This window comes from Benincasa hispida, chromosome 12 (assembly GCF_027475165.1).
Source record: "Benincasa hispida cultivar pf3 chromosome 12, pf3_genome.v1.1, whole genome shotgun sequence".
NCBI classification, from domain to species: domain Eukaryota; kingdom Viridiplantae; phylum Streptophyta; class Magnoliopsida; order Cucurbitales; family Cucurbitaceae; genus Benincasa; species Benincasa hispida.
The window spans coordinates 41,680,716-41,700,273 of NC_143489.1; the positions used below are offsets into that span (position 1 = coordinate 41,680,716).

The 19,558-nt window shown below is 29.4% G+C and overlaps 1 protein-coding gene across 2 annotated transcripts; it reads left to right on the plus strand.

Moving 5' to 3' along the window:
• The first annotated feature begins 2,079 nt into the window (after positions 1–2,079).
• SKOR (STELAR K+ outward rectifier) lies at positions 2,080–12,426 on the plus strand. Of its 2 annotated transcripts, none has more exons than XM_039020266.2 (14): positions 2,080–2,390; positions 2,574–2,861; positions 7,639–7,863; positions 8,107–8,170; positions 8,669–9,008; positions 9,252–9,547; positions 9,833–9,913; positions 10,010–10,108; positions 10,294–10,515; positions 10,665–10,853; positions 10,957–11,032; positions 11,130–11,424; positions 11,591–11,712; positions 11,886–12,426. In XM_039020266.2, exons 2-14 carry the CDS (start codon positions 2,632–2,634, stop codon positions 12,125–12,127), a joined length of 2,481 nt encoding a protein of 826 aa, XP_038876194.1. In that variant the 5' UTR covers positions 2,080–2,390; positions 2,574–2,631; the 3' UTR covers positions 12,128–12,426. The 2 variants fall into 2 exon arrangements, with proteins under 2 accessions (XP_038876194.1, XP_038876195.1); XM_039020267.2 differs by having other exon boundaries at positions 2,131–2,390; positions 2,562–2,861.
• The last annotated feature ends 7,132 nt before the right edge of the window (positions 12,427–19,558 follow it).

Genomic DNA, 19,558 nt, shown 5'->3' on the forward strand with positions numbered 1-19,558 from the left:
CCCCGCTCTCTTATTACTTTGTTGGTATTTATCATTACGTTTTTTAGCACAATAAATTGTGGGATTCAAATTTTTTTTTTTAATCAAAAGTCTATGTCTTATGCCAGTTGAACTATGTCATGTTGACTTCTATCATTGTAGATCTTTTTCATAGTTAGAAATCTACTCTAACATACTTTTATTTCACAACCTAAATCTTTTAATGATAAATTATTATGATGGATAGATTTCAATACAATGCACAATTAACATATATTATATCTTTTCTATTACTAATAGATTTCAAATAAATATTTTTCGTTGTTTTTCTCCATTTTCTCACTTTGTTTCTCCAATTTTGTTTTCTCCATATCTTTTACTAATAACTCAATAAAATATTCAAAACAATTTGAAGCAATCCCTTTTTTAAAGCAATCCTAAGAACTAGAAACAACAAACTATAAGTTGCAGGTAAACTATCTGCTATGAATTGATTGAAGATTAAAGTATGTAATAAAAGCCTATAAGTGGCTTCTATGTATATGATATATAATGAATCATTGTCATTGGTTATCGTTGATAGAATTCAAATAACATATAAATTTATAAGTTATAAACTTTAATCATTGATAGAGTCCATCAGTGATACCTCATATCACTGATAGAGTCTATCTATGATGGATACCTCATATCACTGATAGAGTCTATTTATGATGGAGTATCAATGATATAGTTATTGTTGATAATAGTCTATCGATAATATACTTTTCTCGTTGATTATAGATTTTATTATCGGTAGTGATAGAAGTCTACCACTAATATGAATCTATTAGTGATAAAAGTATATTATTATTACTTATAGCAAAATCTATATGTGTTAAACTCTATGGTTATAAAGTCTATCATTCATAGATTTTGAAAACTAAATTTAAATTTTATCATTTTTGTTAATGTTTTGGACTTGATTGTTATATTTACAACTATCCTAATAAATTAATTAAATAAATTCATTATTTAATTAAGTATAATTATCATTACGTGTTAATGTTAAACAAAGCACTAGAACAAAAAAAAAAAATATTTGTACGAGAAATGAGATAATTAATATAGTAATAAAACGAATTAAAATTTATTATGAATTATGTTAACTAAAATTACATTAACATATTATTTTGTAATGCATTCCATTTTTTATAAAAAGAAAATAGTGAACAACAAATCAGAAAAAAATAATCAATTATCACTAGGTATTATAGTAATCATACTCTGCGTGGTTTCTATTTTGATTCCGGATAGTTTGAAGTAAATTAAATCAAAAAAAGAAAATATATATATATATATATATATATTGTGATAGTCCCTCCCGACATTTGATATGTCATTACATGATATATTTAATTCATAGGCCACACAACTTTTCAATCCTTATTTTATAACAAACAATAAACGAATCTCATAAGTAAGGTTTAAAATATCGATGTCGACAAAAATATCAAGATCTTAACTTTCTGGAAATTTCAATTGAAATACGGATAAAATATCGATTTCGATAGATATTTCTGAAAAAGTTATAAAACCAAAGAATTAAAAAATAAATTTAAATTTTATGATTTCCAAGTTAATATATGTATTATTTATATTATATTTATTAGCGGCATTTTGATGATTATTTTTATTTTTTTTGTTTTGTGATTTTTTCAACCATATAATGAAAATTAAGATTCACCCTTCATGTCGATGTCAAACCCATAAAAACGTAGAAATATAGACATTTTAACAAAATTTAATGCTATGCTCATACATCATTACTATAATACTAGAAAAAAATTCAATCCAATAGTTACATTGCCATTAATTTAAATGAAATTGAATTTCATTTTGTGATTGTGTTTAAATATAGGAAACTATACCAAAAAATTTACAAATAATAACAAAATATTACGATCTATTTGTGATAAATTGCGATAGGTAGTAAACTATTATATGTATGTATCGTAATAGAGATAGACATTAGTTGTAAATATTTTAACAAAATAATTCTCCTTCACTTTTAGCTTATTTTAATATCTAGGAGGAGAAGGAGTATTAAAAAATAGAAAAAAAAAAATGTTGTTATCGTGACTATAAATTCATATCCTCGGTATTCGTCAAGAATAAGATGTCGATCACTTCATTCTCAACGATTTTATAAACTTTTTTTAACCTCTTTGGTTCTTCATTTTATCTAATCTTCAATCTTCATCCCTTACAATCTCTCTGCATTTTCTCTTTCCAACCTTAGGCATCGTCGTAAAGATCTCCGTGAAAATCTGAATCGCGTGTTTCGATTTTCCAAAAGTTTCCTCTCATTTCCGGCTCGTGATTCCATCTGTACACACAATCAAAACCTTTAAAGCGATGGATTCTACACGGTAATTAAGCTTCTTCCTAAATTCTCCTCTGTTTCCAAAATCCACGATATGATCTTCTCATCGTTCCCGAATTTTCTAGCTGAACATTGAGTTCAGCGATTGAGTTCGCCTTTCTTTCTCCTTTTTCCTTTAATCAACCATGTAGATCTTCAATGTCTCACCTGGTTCCAGCAATTGATGCAGGAAGAAGAACGATTAATCGGCGGCAACTACTTGTTTATGTGTTGAAGCCGAGAAGAGGATGGCCGTAAGCGGCGGAAGAGAGGAGGAGGAAGGAAGCCGGCGGCTGGATTCGTCGTCATCGGAGGAGGAGTATAACGTAGAGAGCGTTCGTGAACGGATCACGTCGTCGCGAGGGAGCCGATTCAATTTGATTCAGAAACAGTTGAGAATTGACCGGAATAGTAGAAGGTTTAGCCGTGAAAATCTCATTAATGGCATTAAGTGCCTCGTTATCCTCCCTGACAGCAGGTACTTACCTCAATTTCAATATTATTTTCAATGATTTTTCAAAACTTTTCAGATTTTTCCCTGAATTGTCGCCTTCCTTCGGCCGCGCTATTTTCGCCTGCGTTTCAATTTAATTTGTTGGTTTTTTTTTTCTTTTGGAGTTTTTTACTTTTTTTTAAATTGTTATTAGTTGAATTAAATTAAATTTATCGATATTTCCTGCAATGCACTAACTAACCACTATTAATTTTTTTTTTTTGTAAGAAAGTATTCATAAATTTCACTAAAGCATTTGTTTTATAGTTTGATTTTAAGTTTACTTGAGGAACAATTCCGTAATCGTATTTCATAAGTTCATAAATTAAAAAATGTTGTGGAGATATGTAAAGCTCAATTTTGTTCTACTTAAAAAAACTTAAAATTTTAGGCTTGACATCCTTTAGTTTTGGATTTTTTTGTTTTTAAAACTAAATCCATAGATACTATTTTTACCTTCAAATTTTTTTTATTTGTTATCTATTTTTTACTATTGATTTTAATTAAAAAAAACAAAGTTAAATTTTGAATACTGAAAAAAAAAAGTTTTTTGGCTAAGAATTTCAAATCATGATAAAAAATAAACTTAATTTTTAAAAACCAAAAACAAAAAACGAAAGAATTATCAAATGGAAGCTTAATTTTTAAACATTCAATTCTATAGCTTATTAAATTTTTTTTAAAGAAAATTGGAATTTACCTGACACAATTTTTAAAATTAACTCTTAAATTTTTGTTTGTAAAAATTATGTTTATTATTTTTCATTTTTTATTATATTTTCACACACAGTCAATTATTAAAGAAAAAATTGAAAATTTTCAAAATAGAAAAATAAGGAAAAATATTTACACAAAATAGTACAATTTTAACTATATTTGATATATAGAAGTCTATCAATATTATAAATATTTTTATTATTTTTATAAATAGTTTAACATTTTTTTCTATTTACGAGAATTTCTAAAAAAAAAAAAAAGACTTCTAAAATTTTTTTTTAGTTAAAATTTGATTAAGATTTTGACAACATTTTTAGAAAGTAAAAAGAAAGAGATCGTACTGGGCTAAAATTTTAAAAGCATAAAAATTAAAATTAAGGTGAATAAATTAATATGGTATTTTATAGTAGAAATTATTAGATGTGGTTGCAATGATTTGACAGTAAATAACTTGCCTTTAAAAAAAAAAAAAAAACTAGCAATTAGTTGATACATTATTTTATTTATAAATGTCACACGGTTTTCCCACCATTTGACACCATTGTATTTAGTTTAAGTTAGTTTGACGTAGAACCGAAAATTGGCGGTGTTCCCGCCATCATTTTTCACACACGTGGCAGAGAAGGTAGTTGACGTTTCAAATTTATGTGGCCAATCTGTGTCTGGTTTTGACACTTAAATTAAATTATAATTTCAGGTGACACTGTTTGTCACATAAAAAAATAATATTTGGTTCTTGTCACTTTTTTATCACACCTCATATCAGCTGGCACTTTCACAGCGTTGCCTTAGTTTTAGCATTAATTTTGGGTTTTCTTGATTTGTACGTTTTTTTAATATCATTTTTCAAGTCTTATTTGCCTTGCCGTATATAGTATTTACTAAAATACTATATGAAAATTATTGGGGGAATAATCTAAATGTTTTCTCAATTCCAACCATCTTGGTTGAGGCTTCTTTTGATATCTTTGGTCTAGTATTTTTCTTCTTTTAAAAAAATCATATTGGTACATAGATTTCAAAATATTATATATTTTAGTTCTTAAGTTTTGAATATCATTTCGAATTAGTTTTTAGGTGTTAGAGAATACCACATTGAAATAATCAAGGAATCCCATATTTTTTATAAGATAGATGAGCTACTCCTCTTTTGTCTTGGTTTAGAGATGAATTTCTATACTATCTAATATTTGTATCAATAAAAAGAAATTGAAGATCGGACCAAAAATGATGGATCCAAAAGAGACACTATCTTAGAGAGTATATTGAGAATATCACATGGAAAAATCAAGATCTTATGAGATAGAAACAAAATTTGAAAAATTTTAATTTGAATTTCAATAACTATATAAGGAATTACTCCCAGCCTTTTGTTGGTCTGGGGTTATCTTTTGGTTTTTGTGTCTTTTTCCATGATATGGAAAATGAAGATTTTGTATAGAAAGAAAATGGAGTAAAGAGAGATCACAATCAATTATCAAAAGGTCAACTTATATGGGCTTATTTTGCTCATATCATATTATGGGTAGTTGGCAAACTTTTGGCTAAGATTGCCACGTTGACACAAGTTAATGGAAGATGTCTCAATTAGATGCTTTTTAATTTGGTAATTGAAGAAGCTACAAATTTTGGTTTTCAAACTTCAAGAGAAGAACAGGGTCAGAACCTTTTGGATTCATCCCGACCTTAAGAACACGTGTATGTTCATATGAAGTAATCAAGTTTTTGTTATTACAACTTCCATCCATTTTAATAATCATTTGATTTTTTTTTTTTAAAATAAACATATTTCATCCATATTTTTTATAATGATTTATATCTTTCTTCAATAAAATGGTTTAATTCTTAGTCAAATTCCAAAAACAAAAACAATTTTTTTTAGTTTTCAAAATTTGGCTTTGTTTTTTAAACCATTTGTGAAAAGTATATAACAATGGAAGAAACTTGGAGGTGGAAGTAGTGAGCATTAGTTTATTTTTTTTAAAAAAAAAATACTAAACAAAATGGTTACCAATGAGGCCTTAACTTTTGAATTATATTCAAAATAAAATTTGAACTTTGACTCGACAAATTGTATCTTGAATACTAAGATCCGTTTAATAACCATTTGATTTGATGGTTAGTTTAAAAACCTATAAATATCTCCTTCTACCTCTAAATTTATTGTTTTATTATCTATCCTTTACCAATCTTTTCAAAAACTAGGTTAAAATTTGAAACCTAAAAAAAGTAATTTTGAAATTATATATATATATATATATATATAAGAATTTGGTTAAGAATTAACTCTTGTACTTAAAAAAAATGTAAAGCATGGTAAGAAAAATAGTAAATAAAAAATATGCTTTTTTTTTAAATGAAATGATTACAAAATGGGCCTAAATAACTAACTTATTAAATTGATGAAAAATTTAGGGAGTTAGCCTGCCATATAATTAAATATTTCATAAATTTCCTAAATTTTAGTATTATTCCATAATTAAAATTTAGAAATATTTTGGAACATTTTTAACCTTTTGATATTCTCTCTCATCTTAAAATAAAAAATATATCATTTCTAGATTTACAATTACTTATAAGGATCTTATTTTTTGAAATATTATTAATTACATTATCTCTAATTAATAAATTTTTAAAATATTTAATTCTTTTCCTATTAAAATCATTTTCTAATTTCAACATTTTTTTTTATTAATTTGTAGTTGATATTTATTTAATGTAGGATATTTCAAATTAATGTTTTCTTTGTTTTAGATTTTTTTTTTATATTCCTAGTTGAAAATTGATCGCTTATTCATTGAGATCTCAACTATTTATCAAATATATTGGTAATATACTGAAATATATATATATATATATATAGCATATACCACAATTTATTTTTTACTGTGTTTATAAATGTATTGGAAAATGTAAAATATATTTGATTTTGAAAAATGTATTGGAAAATGTAAAATATGTTTGAATTTTAACCTTTCAAATGAAAACAATATGCATACCCTAGTTTATTTGTGAAATATATAGTATAGTGCAGTATATATTAAATATATCTTATTTTTTTTCCTTCGAAGCTTCTCGCTAATTTTTGTTTTCAGTTACGAGAGCAACAATTTTTAGATTTTTGGAGAAATTTTACTAGATTTAAAAAGAAAATTGTTTTGGGAAGTTCATAAACACTAAAAACTTCCCCTACATACTAGTTTTGGTATTAATATTACAATATATATAAGTTTTCTTAAGAAAATAATGGTGAGGATAACTAAAAAAATAAATCGAGTAAGTGTTTAGTATGAAATAATAACTCATTAAATTATTTGTGTAAAAAGTAGGAAAGTATAGACATTATGTAATTAAACCTATGTATTTAGGTTATATGCATAGAAAACCCTAAATTTAAATATGATATTGATTTTCTTTCCTTATCATCCTATTGGGTATTAGAGAAAAAAAAACCCACAAAAATGGCCCATTCTTTTTTAGATTCCAACTCATTTCACAACCCTTTCAAAATGTGCTGCTTGGCCTTTGAAATATATGTTATAATATGAGGCCATAGGAACATAAGTGGTTGGGTTTGGCTTACTTATTTGAATCCACTAAAGTTAGTTATTAAAAAAACGCCAAATTATAGAAAATGAAAACAAAAATCAAGCCAAACCAATATGGTGATGAAAATAAAGCTGACTGAAACGGTATCCAATTTTAACCTTTCAAAGGAAAAAAAAAAGTAGTTGAAAGTTATTGATAAAAATATATATATAGATATTTTGAAATATTATTAAATTGTTGAGTAATTAGATTTGCATGTTAGACTTACATTTAAATAATCTATTATTACTATAATTGAAATTTTATTAATTTATTATTAAGTAGCTGCAATAAGCGTGGCCAATCCAAGCGTAACTTAGTGAATAAAGATAGTATAGTGAATAAAGATAGTAATCATAATCCATCCTCACCCTGCAATTGCAATAGTTGAACTAAAAAAGTGTATGAAGTGTTAGTGATATGACCAACTGAAGTTTTTAAATAATATGAAATGCAGGTGGTATAGAGCGTGGACGAAGTTCATACTGATATGGGCAGTGTATTCTTCCTTCTTCACGCCCATGGAATTCGGATTCTTCAGGGGATTACCAGAGAATCTATTTATACTCGACATTGTTGGACAAATTGCTTTCCTCTTAGACATTGTTTTCCAATTCTTCCTTGCCTACAGAGACCCGCAGACATACCGAATGGTCTATAAGCGCACTCCAATAGCTCTCAAGTCAGTAATTAATTCCTTTTTCATCTACATTACCACTCTGTTTTTGGCTCTATATGAGATTAATGTTCACTGTTTGATAGGCCAAAATAAGTAATTTTAGTATAATTTGTTTATTGGAGTGGAAACGTCTTCTGTGTGATTTTATATCACTGAAGATAGGTATTTTTTTTGCATATAAGTGGGTAATGAGTCTATATCCAGATTGATACTGTCATTGATTTCACCTATTTTTTTGCTCTGCAGGTACTTGAAATCCACTTTTGTGACTGATTTGCTCAGCTGTATGCCGTGGGACATCATTTATAAGGTAACACTCTATCAAAGCTTTCTTTTATTTTTCTAAAGAGTGTCTGATGGAAGCAAAATATACTTAGGAGGCTTTATAGTTAGGGGTCTTGGTTAAAATGGTAAACTCATGATCATTCTTCATGTACTATAATTGGCACTGGCATAGATGAAAAAGGTTTCCTTCGAATTTCTTTTCTAGTTGGTAATGATTCAGTTATATTCAAATTTCCACCTATTTGAATTCACAATAGGGAAGGTTGTTGGCTTGTGACCATCTTATATATTAATTAGTGTTCCCTATTCAAGTTTACAGATGGTTGACTGTTGAAACTTGAATAATCCTTTTATTGCAAATACCTTAAGCTCTCGTCAGATATATTTATCTACCATACACTTCTGATAGCACCACTCGTTATTAATACTCTTCTTAACTGCAAAGATATATTGCTAGATACTATTGGGTCTTATAGAATGGAAAATGTTTTTATGAAGGTTATTTCTATATTTGTTTGAACAGGCTTGTGGGAGGAGAGAGGAGGTGAGATACCTTCTATGGATAAGGTTATTTCGGGTGCGGAAAATTGATGCCTTTTTTAAGACGATGGAAAAGGATATACGTATTAATTATATGTTTACTAGAATTGTAAAGCTACTTGTTGTTGAACTTTACTGCACACATACTGCGGCCTGCATCTTTTACTATTTGGCAACTACTCTTCCCGCTTCTGAAGAAGGATACACATGGATCGGAAGCTTAAAATTAGGGGACTACAGTTACTCACATTTCAGAGAGATAGATTTATGGAAACGTTACACCACATCTTTATATTTTGCTATTGTAACCATGGCCACTGTTGGTAAGTTTGACCTTCTTAACATCTTCAATGATGATCCTTGAACCAATGAAATGGAAGTGCATGAACTGAAATGAACATAGTTTCTATTTCTTTCGCGATCCATCAATCTAAAAAATTGTTGATGCACATTCTGTTTAATGAATATTAGAATAACCTCCACTTGTTGGTTGTTTACTGGCATTTGGAAGTGAAATTCTAATTTATTTCTGCTGTGTTCTTTAATCCTTGTTTGTTTATGAACAGGTTATGGTGATATACATGCAGTCAACTTAAGGGAAATGATATTCATTATGATTTACGTGTCGTTTGACATGGTTCTTGGTGCTTACTTGATTGGTAACATGACTGCATTGATTGTAAAAGGATCCAAGACAGTGAAATTCAGGGATAAAATGGCAGATGTAATGAAATACATGAACAGAAATAGACTTAGCAGGGAAATCCGTGATCAGATCAAAGGTCACTTACGTTTACAGTATGAAAGTAGCTACACTGAGGCTACTGTTCTACAAGACATCCCAATATCAATCCGTGCTAAAGTAAACACTGATTTTCAATTTTATATAATTTAGTTTAGACGTAAAAAATAGTGATAACAAGAACTAATTTGTTTATCAAAGCAGTGGCATTAGAAAACACTTGTCTTCTTTTCACTTTCTTTATCATATCTTTGATTTGGGGTGAGCAGAGAGTAATGATTTGCAAATTCATATCAGGGTTGGTTAGCTTTCTAATTCTTTCTCTTTTTTGTTAGGAAGTAGGTTCTTTCTTCAGTGCATAAATGAGCTTGGGTTGGTAGCATGACAATATTTCACTTTATGCAGATTTCCCAATCATTGTATTTGCCTTATATTCAGAATGTTTCTCTCTTTAGAGGGTGCTCTCCAGAGTTCATCAATCAAATAGTAAGCATTTTGTTTTCTAGTTTGTAGCAGTTGATCATTGTTTTTGTAAAAAAATAGTTTTGATTTTCTTGTTATTTCTTTGGTTTGTCTTTTTAGGTTATTAGACTCCATGAAGAGTTTTTTCTGCCTGGAGAGGTGATAATGGAACAAGGAAATGTGGTCGATCAACTTTATTTTGTCTGTCATGGTGTGCTGGTATGACTCCACTCATCATATTTTTTTGTTTCCAATTGTAATTTATTTTACCAATACAGCTCTTTTCCATGGCTTGTTTTCTCCTTTTTATGTGTACTTGCCCTTGTCAGCTTATGTAGACTTCTTCAGAGAGAGGAGGTAGTTTTATAATTTGATTCTTAAAAAGTTGAATCATATTTCTGCAGGAGGAAGTGGGAATAGGTCAAGATGGTTCAGAAGAGACCATAGATTTACTACAACCCAACAGCTCTTTTGGAGAGATTTCAATTCTTTGCAATATTCCTCAACCTTATACAGTTCGAGTGTGTGAATTATGTAGACTCTTGCGCCTTGATAAGCAGTCCTTTACAAATATCCTTGACATATATTTTTACGACGGGAGGAAAATCTTGAACAACCTTCTAGAGGTAACACAATTCACTTATGTAATATTGATATTAAGTGGCTGAATTATTTTTCTAAAGGACTATGGTTTTCAGTCATTACTTTCTTAATTAATTTCAAGAACTTCAGTGAGAGTGCATTTATAATAGAGCTAAGGATTCCATATCTGTAGGGAAAAGAAACGAACCTTCGAGTTAAGCAATTGGAATCAGATATCACATTTCATATTGGTAAACAAGAAGCTGAACTTGCTCTCAAGGTGAACAGTGCAGCATATCACGGAGATCTGTACCAATTAAAAGGTCTTGTTCGAGCTGGAGCTGATCCAAACAAGACAGATTATGATGGAAGGTCGCCTTTGGTACGGAATATACTTTTTATACTTTGTATTATATGGGAATGACATTTTCTCTTGGAGTTGACATTGAATTACTTTGGCTAAAAGATTGCTTGTTTTTCCACAGCATCTTGCAGCATCCAGAGGATTCGAGGATATAGTAGTTTTTCTTATTCAGGATGGAGTAAACATTGACCTTACAGGTTAACTATAGACAGTAGAATACAAGTGTTTTGAGGTTTCTTCTTCTCTTTAACTTATTGATAATGTGCTGTGATATTTGTTGTGTCTTTTTCCCAGATAATTTTGGCAATACACCATTAATGGAAGCCATCAAGAATGGGAACGATCAAGTTGCTGTTTTGCTTTCTAAACAAGGTGCTTCACTGAAGGTTGAGAATCCTGGTAGCTTCCTATGTACAGCAGTTTCAAGGGGTGATTCAGATCTTCTTAAGAGATTATTGTGCTATGGCATTGATCCCAACTCCAAAGATTATGATTTCCGAACTCCGCTACATATAGCTGCCTCAGAAGGACTAACTTTGATGGCAAAGTTGCTTTTAGAATCAGGGGCTAGTGTTTTCTCAAAGGACAGGTATGCAAATAGAACATAAAATACATTGTTGTCCAATATATGGAGCTTACTTGCACGGCCCTTATGAAAAAGCACTTCCCTTAAAAATTAAGAAAAGCATATTTTCATATCATTTCCATATTGGATCAACAATTTCATCCTCGCTATGGTCATTTCTATACTGCAGATGGGGAAACACCCCGCTTGATGAAGGCAGAATTTGTGGAAACAGGAATATGCTTAAGCTTTTGGAAGAGGCAAAAGCTTCACAGTTATCAGAATCTCCTTATTCCTCTCGAGAATTCACAGGTATTAATCAGACCTTTTCATTTCTCTATTTCTATGTCACCAATATTCTGCCCAAGTCATAAGCAAATTGAGCTTCCATTGTACAATTTCTCAAGAAATCAAACTGGAAAATGATGAGCATAAACTCAAAATGAGGATTTAAAAAAAAAAAAAAACATTTGTTACTTTTACAGACAAAAAGCACTCGAAGAAATGTACAGTGTTCCCTTTCCACCCATGGGATCCTGAAGAAAACAAAAGACCTGGAATTGTGCTATGGGTTCCAATCACTATTGAAGAGCTCATCAAAGAATCATCAGAGCAGCTACAAGTTTCAGGTGAATGTTGTATATTATCAGAAGATGGAGGTAAAATTCTTGATGTCCATATGATTGATGAAAGTCAAAAGCTGTATCTAGTTTCTGAAACTCATTAATGAGGTCAATTGGTTATTGTTGTGTGCAAAATAAAAATTTTATAGTTAGGCCATTCTTTACCTTGGCTATGTTGTCAATTTACAGATGAGTGTAAATATAATGTTGATGAAAAATGGGAGCCTTGGTAGGTATTCCCTTCTCCTGTGCAATAGTTTTTGGGCTCCCATTGCCAACACTTGTTGTTCTGAATTGACCAAAAGGAAGATTAGAAAAGAATGGCCTAAGTTCTCTTGAAAAAAAAAATGTCATTACCTGAGAATGAAAGAAAGCATACACAAATTGCTGTTATGTGGTTGAAGCAGGGATACTTTATGCTGAATAACATTATCTTGCAAGCAATGAAGCAATATCTACACAGAATTTTGGCACTGCCACTTCTCTATTTGCAAGCTCTTGTAAAATGCTTCCCTGTTTTGTAACACCCTCTCGTTGCACTCAACTAAACTAAAAGAATTTTAAGTTTCTTTTAATTTAATCGACAGTTAAAAGTTAAATTTAAGTTAAATTATACAAAATACTCCTAGACTAGACTACTTGAACCCTTGATTTGGAATTTTTTTTTTTACTTACACATATATATCACATACACAATATACAAATTAAAAAAAAAAAAAAAGTGGGAATGGAGAATGGGACAAGTATGGAAAAATATAATCTTTGTCACTGTCTCCATTTAGTCTATGGGAGATCCTTGCTCCCTCCCACATTCTTCCTGTAAAGGGAGATTTTTCCATGTCGTTCGGAGCAAGTGCTCACGTGGCCTTGTCTCGTGTAACGGCCTAGCTCCTTAGAACTTATACTAGGTCATTACTATATGCGTATAAATCTTAAAGCGACTCTCTCACAAATTTTAACTAAATCAAACTAATTTTATTAAATAAATAACTTTTGTAAAATCTAAATAACTGAAAATCTTTGATCAAGGTTCCCAAAAATATATGTTCAAAATAAATGTTTTGAAGTTTTATAAATAAAAATTTCAACACTGGAACCCTAAATTCAAACATCAAGACTGGAATTTAAAACACTAAAACAAGAAAACATGAGCGAAAACATCTCTTTGAATTCCTTCTGCCATTCATCAGAATGTCCTTGCACTTTTCTGAAGAACATAAAACATAACATAAAAAGAGTATAAAATACTTAGCCATTATCAGGGATAGGCTAAGCATCTATGTCCTTTAGATGACACTCTCTAGTGGGATGTGCATAGACTTCTACTTTTCATAGGATGGTAACTAGTGAATAGTTGAACCCACTATACCATAGATTAGGTGTACCCACAACCTCTGGTGAATTCCGAAGGAAATACAAAGAAGTCCCAAAGGAGATCACCATTTCTGGTGGACCCAAAGGAAACACGAACCTCTGATGGATCCCAAAGGAAACACGAACTTCTAGTGGATCCCGAAGGAAACTCGAAACCTCTGGTGAAATTCCAAAGGAGATCACCACCTCTGGTGAATCCCAAAAGAAAAAAAATATATGGTAAAATTTCGAAGGAGATCACCACCTCTAGTGGGTATCTAATCATATATAGAGGTAACTATCACTATGATAAACATAATGTTCATCAAAACATAGACCCATAAATATGTAAATACATATCATCATACTCATTGTTCATCTAGTATATCATATAAAAATAATAATTTAATTCATGCTTTCACTCATAATATGTTTCAAACATAATCAAGTTCAACTTATTTATCCTCATGCATCTAGATGCAAATAGTCTCAGAATCCTCAAAAGTATTCTTAAATTTATCGCGTGGCACAAGGACGGTTCTAGTAGTAAGATAATTTACCACGAATTGAGATTCCAAAATTAATCCAAGAAATCAACCTCCAACAAAAACTTCAATTAATGTCTCAAACGCTTTATTTACTCCAAATTTATTCCAAATTTCGCTCAAAGATTCAAATCTAAATGTAAACATAATTTAGGATTTAAAATCCAATTTTCAACATTTATAACTAATCCAAAGAGTTCCATAGTCTTAATACTCACCAATTATGCACTCCAAAGCTCCGAAACTTGTTGAATAGTATACTAACGACTTTAAAAAATTTGAATCGGTGCTCTAAATCTTATAGGTAAATCAAGTTGGCCCAAAATTCAGTGTGTACTAAAGAATCAATGAAGAAGTCCAAAGAAAAATCATCAACAACTCACCAAATAAAAATCCAGTGAGCGGCGGTGACCAGCGAATGCACAACGGCGAAAGGTTAAAAAAATATGAAAGTAATAGGGATTTTTCTCTCTAATGACCCCCTTTGGAATGAAATAAATGGTTTGGAATGAAGTGAATGGTTGTATTTATAGAGAAAAAAATACTCATAGTCCTAAATTATTTGGAATTCCATAACTTGAAGTAGTAGATAGATTAGATTTTTTTTTTTTTTTTGAATAAGACATTTTCTCTAATTAAAAAATCCATATTTTAATTAATTAGAAAATTCATCATCTAATTAATTTAAATTAAATTCAAATTTCTCTTATTAACTCAATTTAAATTAATTATCTTCTCTAATTTGGATCCAAATTCCAAAGTTAAAAAGGATAAAATTTAGAACCACAATATCCGCTTTCCTTCTTAGATTTCAAATTCCTTTTAATTTCCAAAATCCTATTTTTTTTTCTTTTTCTTTATTTTCAAATCTTTATCCAAAATAATCTAAAATTTTCAAATCTCTTATCAAATTAACTTTTCCAATTAACTTAATTTTGGCTCCAAACTAAATTTAAAGAAAATATACAATCCAATAGTTGAGATAAATTACATCATTCCAAATATTTAATCAATTTAAAAACACACTTTTATCAAAATAAATTAATCAAAATTTTCCTTAAATTGAATTAAACTTTTAATTTTTTATAAATATCTTTTAAATTAATTATTTTGTCTTTCAAATTAAATTTTTAGCTCAATCTATCAAAATAATGATAAAATATTTCAAGATAATTTAATGCAAATTATTTGAAAAATTGGAGATGTTACACCACGTGTGATGAATGGATATTGATGGGATATCTTGGAAAATGAAGATAGTTCAGATGTTTCTTTAATCCTCTCCACGAAGGTTTTCTTATAGCTTGATCCAAGGACCAAAGAGTTTGTTGGAACTTTTGAAAGAGAGGAGAATTATGAGAACTTTGCAAAAAAAAAAAAAAAAACTCTTTTCTACCGGATCGTTATCACTATGACAATCACTAACGAGCCATTTGGGATATCAATTGGATCAAGTCATATTTGGGACACCAAATATAATAATGGCGTGTACACTTATTTACAACTTACAATTAAATTTCACTCTTTCTCTCTTTCTTTGCTATAATGTTTACTATTTTCTATCCAAGCAAAAACAGTTTGCATCTTAAGTACAAACAATTATAATCCAGTGACTATAATAACCAACCCAACTTTCTAAGGTTCTTTATAGTGACCTATGATAAATTTTGCCTAAATTAAACATATATCTTTTAATATTGAATATTAAAATATTATTTTTTTAAAATTTAATTGAATCTTATTCAATTACCAAAATCTCCTGCAATATATTTGAATTCTATTTATATTTTATATATATTAGACATTAATAATTTTATTTAATATTTAATGTATCAAGTACATTAATCATGTTTTCTCTTCTTTAATGTATCAAATATATTAAAATCAATTTCAACATTTCAATTATTTTAACAAAATTGATCACTAATTGTACGTATGATCTAGTATAGGAACCCATGGACCTACAGATCATAAACTCCAATGATTTAATATTAATTATCCAATTTTAATTCATTAACTATAGACCTAGAATTGCACTCTTATGCATTTTAGGATAAGTTGTGTCAATGAATAAAATCATTATAAGCAAGTTGAACATTCATGAGCTTTTGTAATTACAGCTGGGTCAAATGTTTATTTTACTTTTGTCACTACTCCTTGCACATTAAGTACTAATAACAATTTGTTTATGATCCAACCTGAAACCAAGTTCCTTTTGGGTCAGTGAGAGGTGAGGCTTCATTGTCTCGAAATTAACACTTCAGGGATCTAATCGTTTGTTTTCCAAAGGAGTAAATCTCATCGGGTGAAAATACATTCTTAGCTCCCCATTTGGTCAAGTCTCTACAATGGTGCACTTATTAGTAAATTGAGACTTACATTTCACTAAAATGACCTGACATGACCTTAATTCTGAGTGTTTTAGGAACTCTTGCCTATGAGGGTGGTATTTTGATTAGTATGGTGAGAATGACCAGATTGCCAACTCAACAAGCCTACCTTTTTGGGGATTCATCTGATTGGGGAGTTGGGAACTCAGTTACACAAGACGAAATTTACTCCTTCTCCGAAGCAGGGGTAAGTAAATAAATTGCTCCCTTAAGGGCTGATTCCGAGTCTTGAACATAGTGACCACACCCTCTTTTTGGAAGAGAAGACTTGTCATAGTAAGACTATGACTTACTGTTCACTAGAGAAATCAATGGTACTTAAGGAGTTAGATGTAACTACAGGGCAAAACGATAATTTAGCCCAACTGTACTTACGAGGGACTTGTGAAGGCTTATTGCACTGTTGATTGGTTATATGGATACAGAAATATATCTGTAATGAAAAGAGTGCAGTTGTTGGTCTTTAGTGGAATGCCCGACAGTTAACGGATGATGGATCTCGTGACTAAAGAGTTTAGTCAGTTATTCACGTACCGTTGGAGCTTCAATCTATAGGTCCATAAGATCCCCTTGATAGCTCAATGAGTTCAAGTTGAGAATCAGATTTTGGGCTAATTTGAAGTGTTCAAATTAACAAGAGGAAATTCAATTATATGTGATATAATTGGTGTGATGTATTAGATATATTAATTGGCGGAATTAATATATAAATATGATTTATATTAAGTACCATAAGATAGAAAAAGAACTATGGTTTATATGTTTCATATGATGAAATATTAAAACTATAGATTATAAATATAATATGATAAGTTGGTTATCATTTTTATTTATAATATATTGATTATATGATAATTAATTCTTTTTCTCTAATAATTGATTGAGTTGGAGGCTATTGGAAGTTTTATTGTAATCGTGAGATAAAAGAAATTTTTTTTCTAAAAGGTTATAAGTTGCTTCATTTGAAAAATACTCACGCAAAAAGGCTGTCAAGTAAAATTGTTTTACTAAGTGATAGCCATTGAGAGAGTAAACAATCGTATAAAGAGTTGACTATATGATAGTTACTCAACTGATCGTTGCTACACGATCGAGTAGCAAAGTTTATGCGATAGGCTTCATTTACTAAATGATCGAGTACATCATCTATGCGATAGACAATGTCATATCTCCCACTTACTCAATCGCATACCTCTTCTCTTCCTTAAGCCAAGATCATAGAGAGCCCACAACTCTTGGATTCTCACACCGAGAATACCAAGGTAATACTTGTGGTGGTATCTTTACATCTGTTCGTGAATCGAGTTTGACTCAATTGGGTTCGAGGAGCATTCAGACGATCGTTGTGTTCGTGATCGTGTTGTTCTGTTTGTTGCGTTCAAGCGTTGTTGGATGCATTGGAAACTGATCGAGGTTTTTTTAAATAAGGATTTTTCAAAGTTATGAATACTCTATCCCTTGACTCCTATTATAGCATGCTGTAATTTCTATTTGTGCATGATTTGTTAGTTTCTGTTTAAGACTGTAATGTTTGTGTTCATTCGAATGGAATTTGGAACGATCCACTTCCGCTGCTCAAGGAGATCTTTATTTGTGATTTCCTTCCATGGTAAGAAAGAGGATGATATAAAATCTGAAATTATTTCAAATTCATTTTTTTGCATTAAAGAGAGAGATTAAAATGGTCAACTTTTTTCACAAATTTTTATAAGATTTAGTTGTAAATTACTTATTTAATATTGTTAATTTCTAATTTTCAATTAACAAGTCATAATTAAAAGTCTATATTAATAAACTTTTTGACTTTCTTTTCTTTTTTGACATAAAATTTTAAATACATTTATTCCTAATCTTTTTCGTTCCAAATGAAGTAAAACATTTAAAATCATTTTTTTTTAATTTCAAATCATAGGATTTAAAATCATTTCTTGAACTTCCTTAAATCCAAATCAAAAGGGAGAGGGAAAGAAACATCCAAGTAAAAGAAACAAAAACAAACAAATGAGATAAGAGTGAAAGAAACTAAGAGGAAAAAGAAAGGTTTAAATACCATTTTGGTCCATATACTTATGATTTTTGTTTATTTTGGTCCTTGTACTTTTAAAATGTTCATTTTAGTCTATACACGTTCAATTTTGGTTCATTTTGGTTCCTATACTTTCAAAAAATTCATTTTGGTCATTATCATTTCAATTTTAGTTTATTTTGGTCCTTATCTTTTCAAAAAGTTATCATTTTAATTCCTTAAAAATACAAATCCAAGGACCAAAATCATCACTTTTTAAAAGTACAAGGATTAGAGCAAACCAAAATTAAAAGTATAAAGACTAAAATGAATATTTTTAAAGTATAAGGACTACAATAAATAAAACTTGAAAGTATAGTGATCAAAATGAACATTTTAAAAATACGAGGATTAAAATGAATCAAAACCAAAAGTACAGAAACTCATCGATATTTAACTAAAAAAGAATTAAAAACATCGAAGGGAGAGAAAAATAAAAGAAAAAAAATACGAAGGAGGGTGGAAAGTGAAAACAAATAAAAAAAAAAAAAAAAAAAAAAAAAAAGAGAGAGGAGGGAGAGTGAGGAATAAAAAGAGAAAAATAAGATGAAGAAAGAGGAACCAACTAGAGGAAGGAGAGAGGGAAAGTGATGGGCTAATACAATAATTCACTTTGATGTTCATTGACTAAAACGTGTTCAAAATTAAAAATTCGATTTAAATCTTATTTTATCTCTAAACTTTAAAAAATATCTATTTTAGTCTTTAAATTTTTAAGAAGTTATTTGGTCCCTATTATTAAAATTATATTAACTTTTTCAAAGATTAAATCTGGATGAAAATTGCATCTAATATAAATTGAGCAAAATAAAGATGAGGTAAAATATCAACAATCAACGTGCCAAAATAGTGAATGGTCAAAATCTTGGATGCAAAATAACTTGAGATCTCCTATAAAAAATTGTTTTACCATCTAATTCAAAATTGAAATCTTGGAGTTAACAAATTTTTAATAACAAGACCAAAATAAACATTTTTAAAAGTTCAGTGACTACGAATGTTTTTAAAAATTGAGGGACCAAAATAGAACAAGATTCAAAGTTCAGTGATCAAAATAAGATTTAAACCTAAAAATTTTTAAGAGAAAAATTCTCAAACAAATGAAAGTGTATATTGTCAAACAAAGTAGTAATGAAAATGTTACAAGCAATTTATTCAAAGGAAATAGATGTAACAATAGCT

Coding starts and splice junctions, on each gene's coding strand:
- SKOR (XM_039020266.2), top strand. CDS start 2,632: ATGGCCGTAAGCGGCGGAAGAGAGGAGGAGGAAGGAAGCCGGCGGCTG. Junction 7,864..8,106: donor CGCACTCCAATAGCTCTCAA/GTCAGTAATTAA, acceptor TTTGCTCTGCAG/GTACTTGAAATCCACTTTTG. Junction 11,425..11,590: donor AGTGTTTTCTCAAAGGACAG/GTATGCAAATAG, acceptor TCTATACTGCAG/ATGGGGAAACACCCCGCTTG.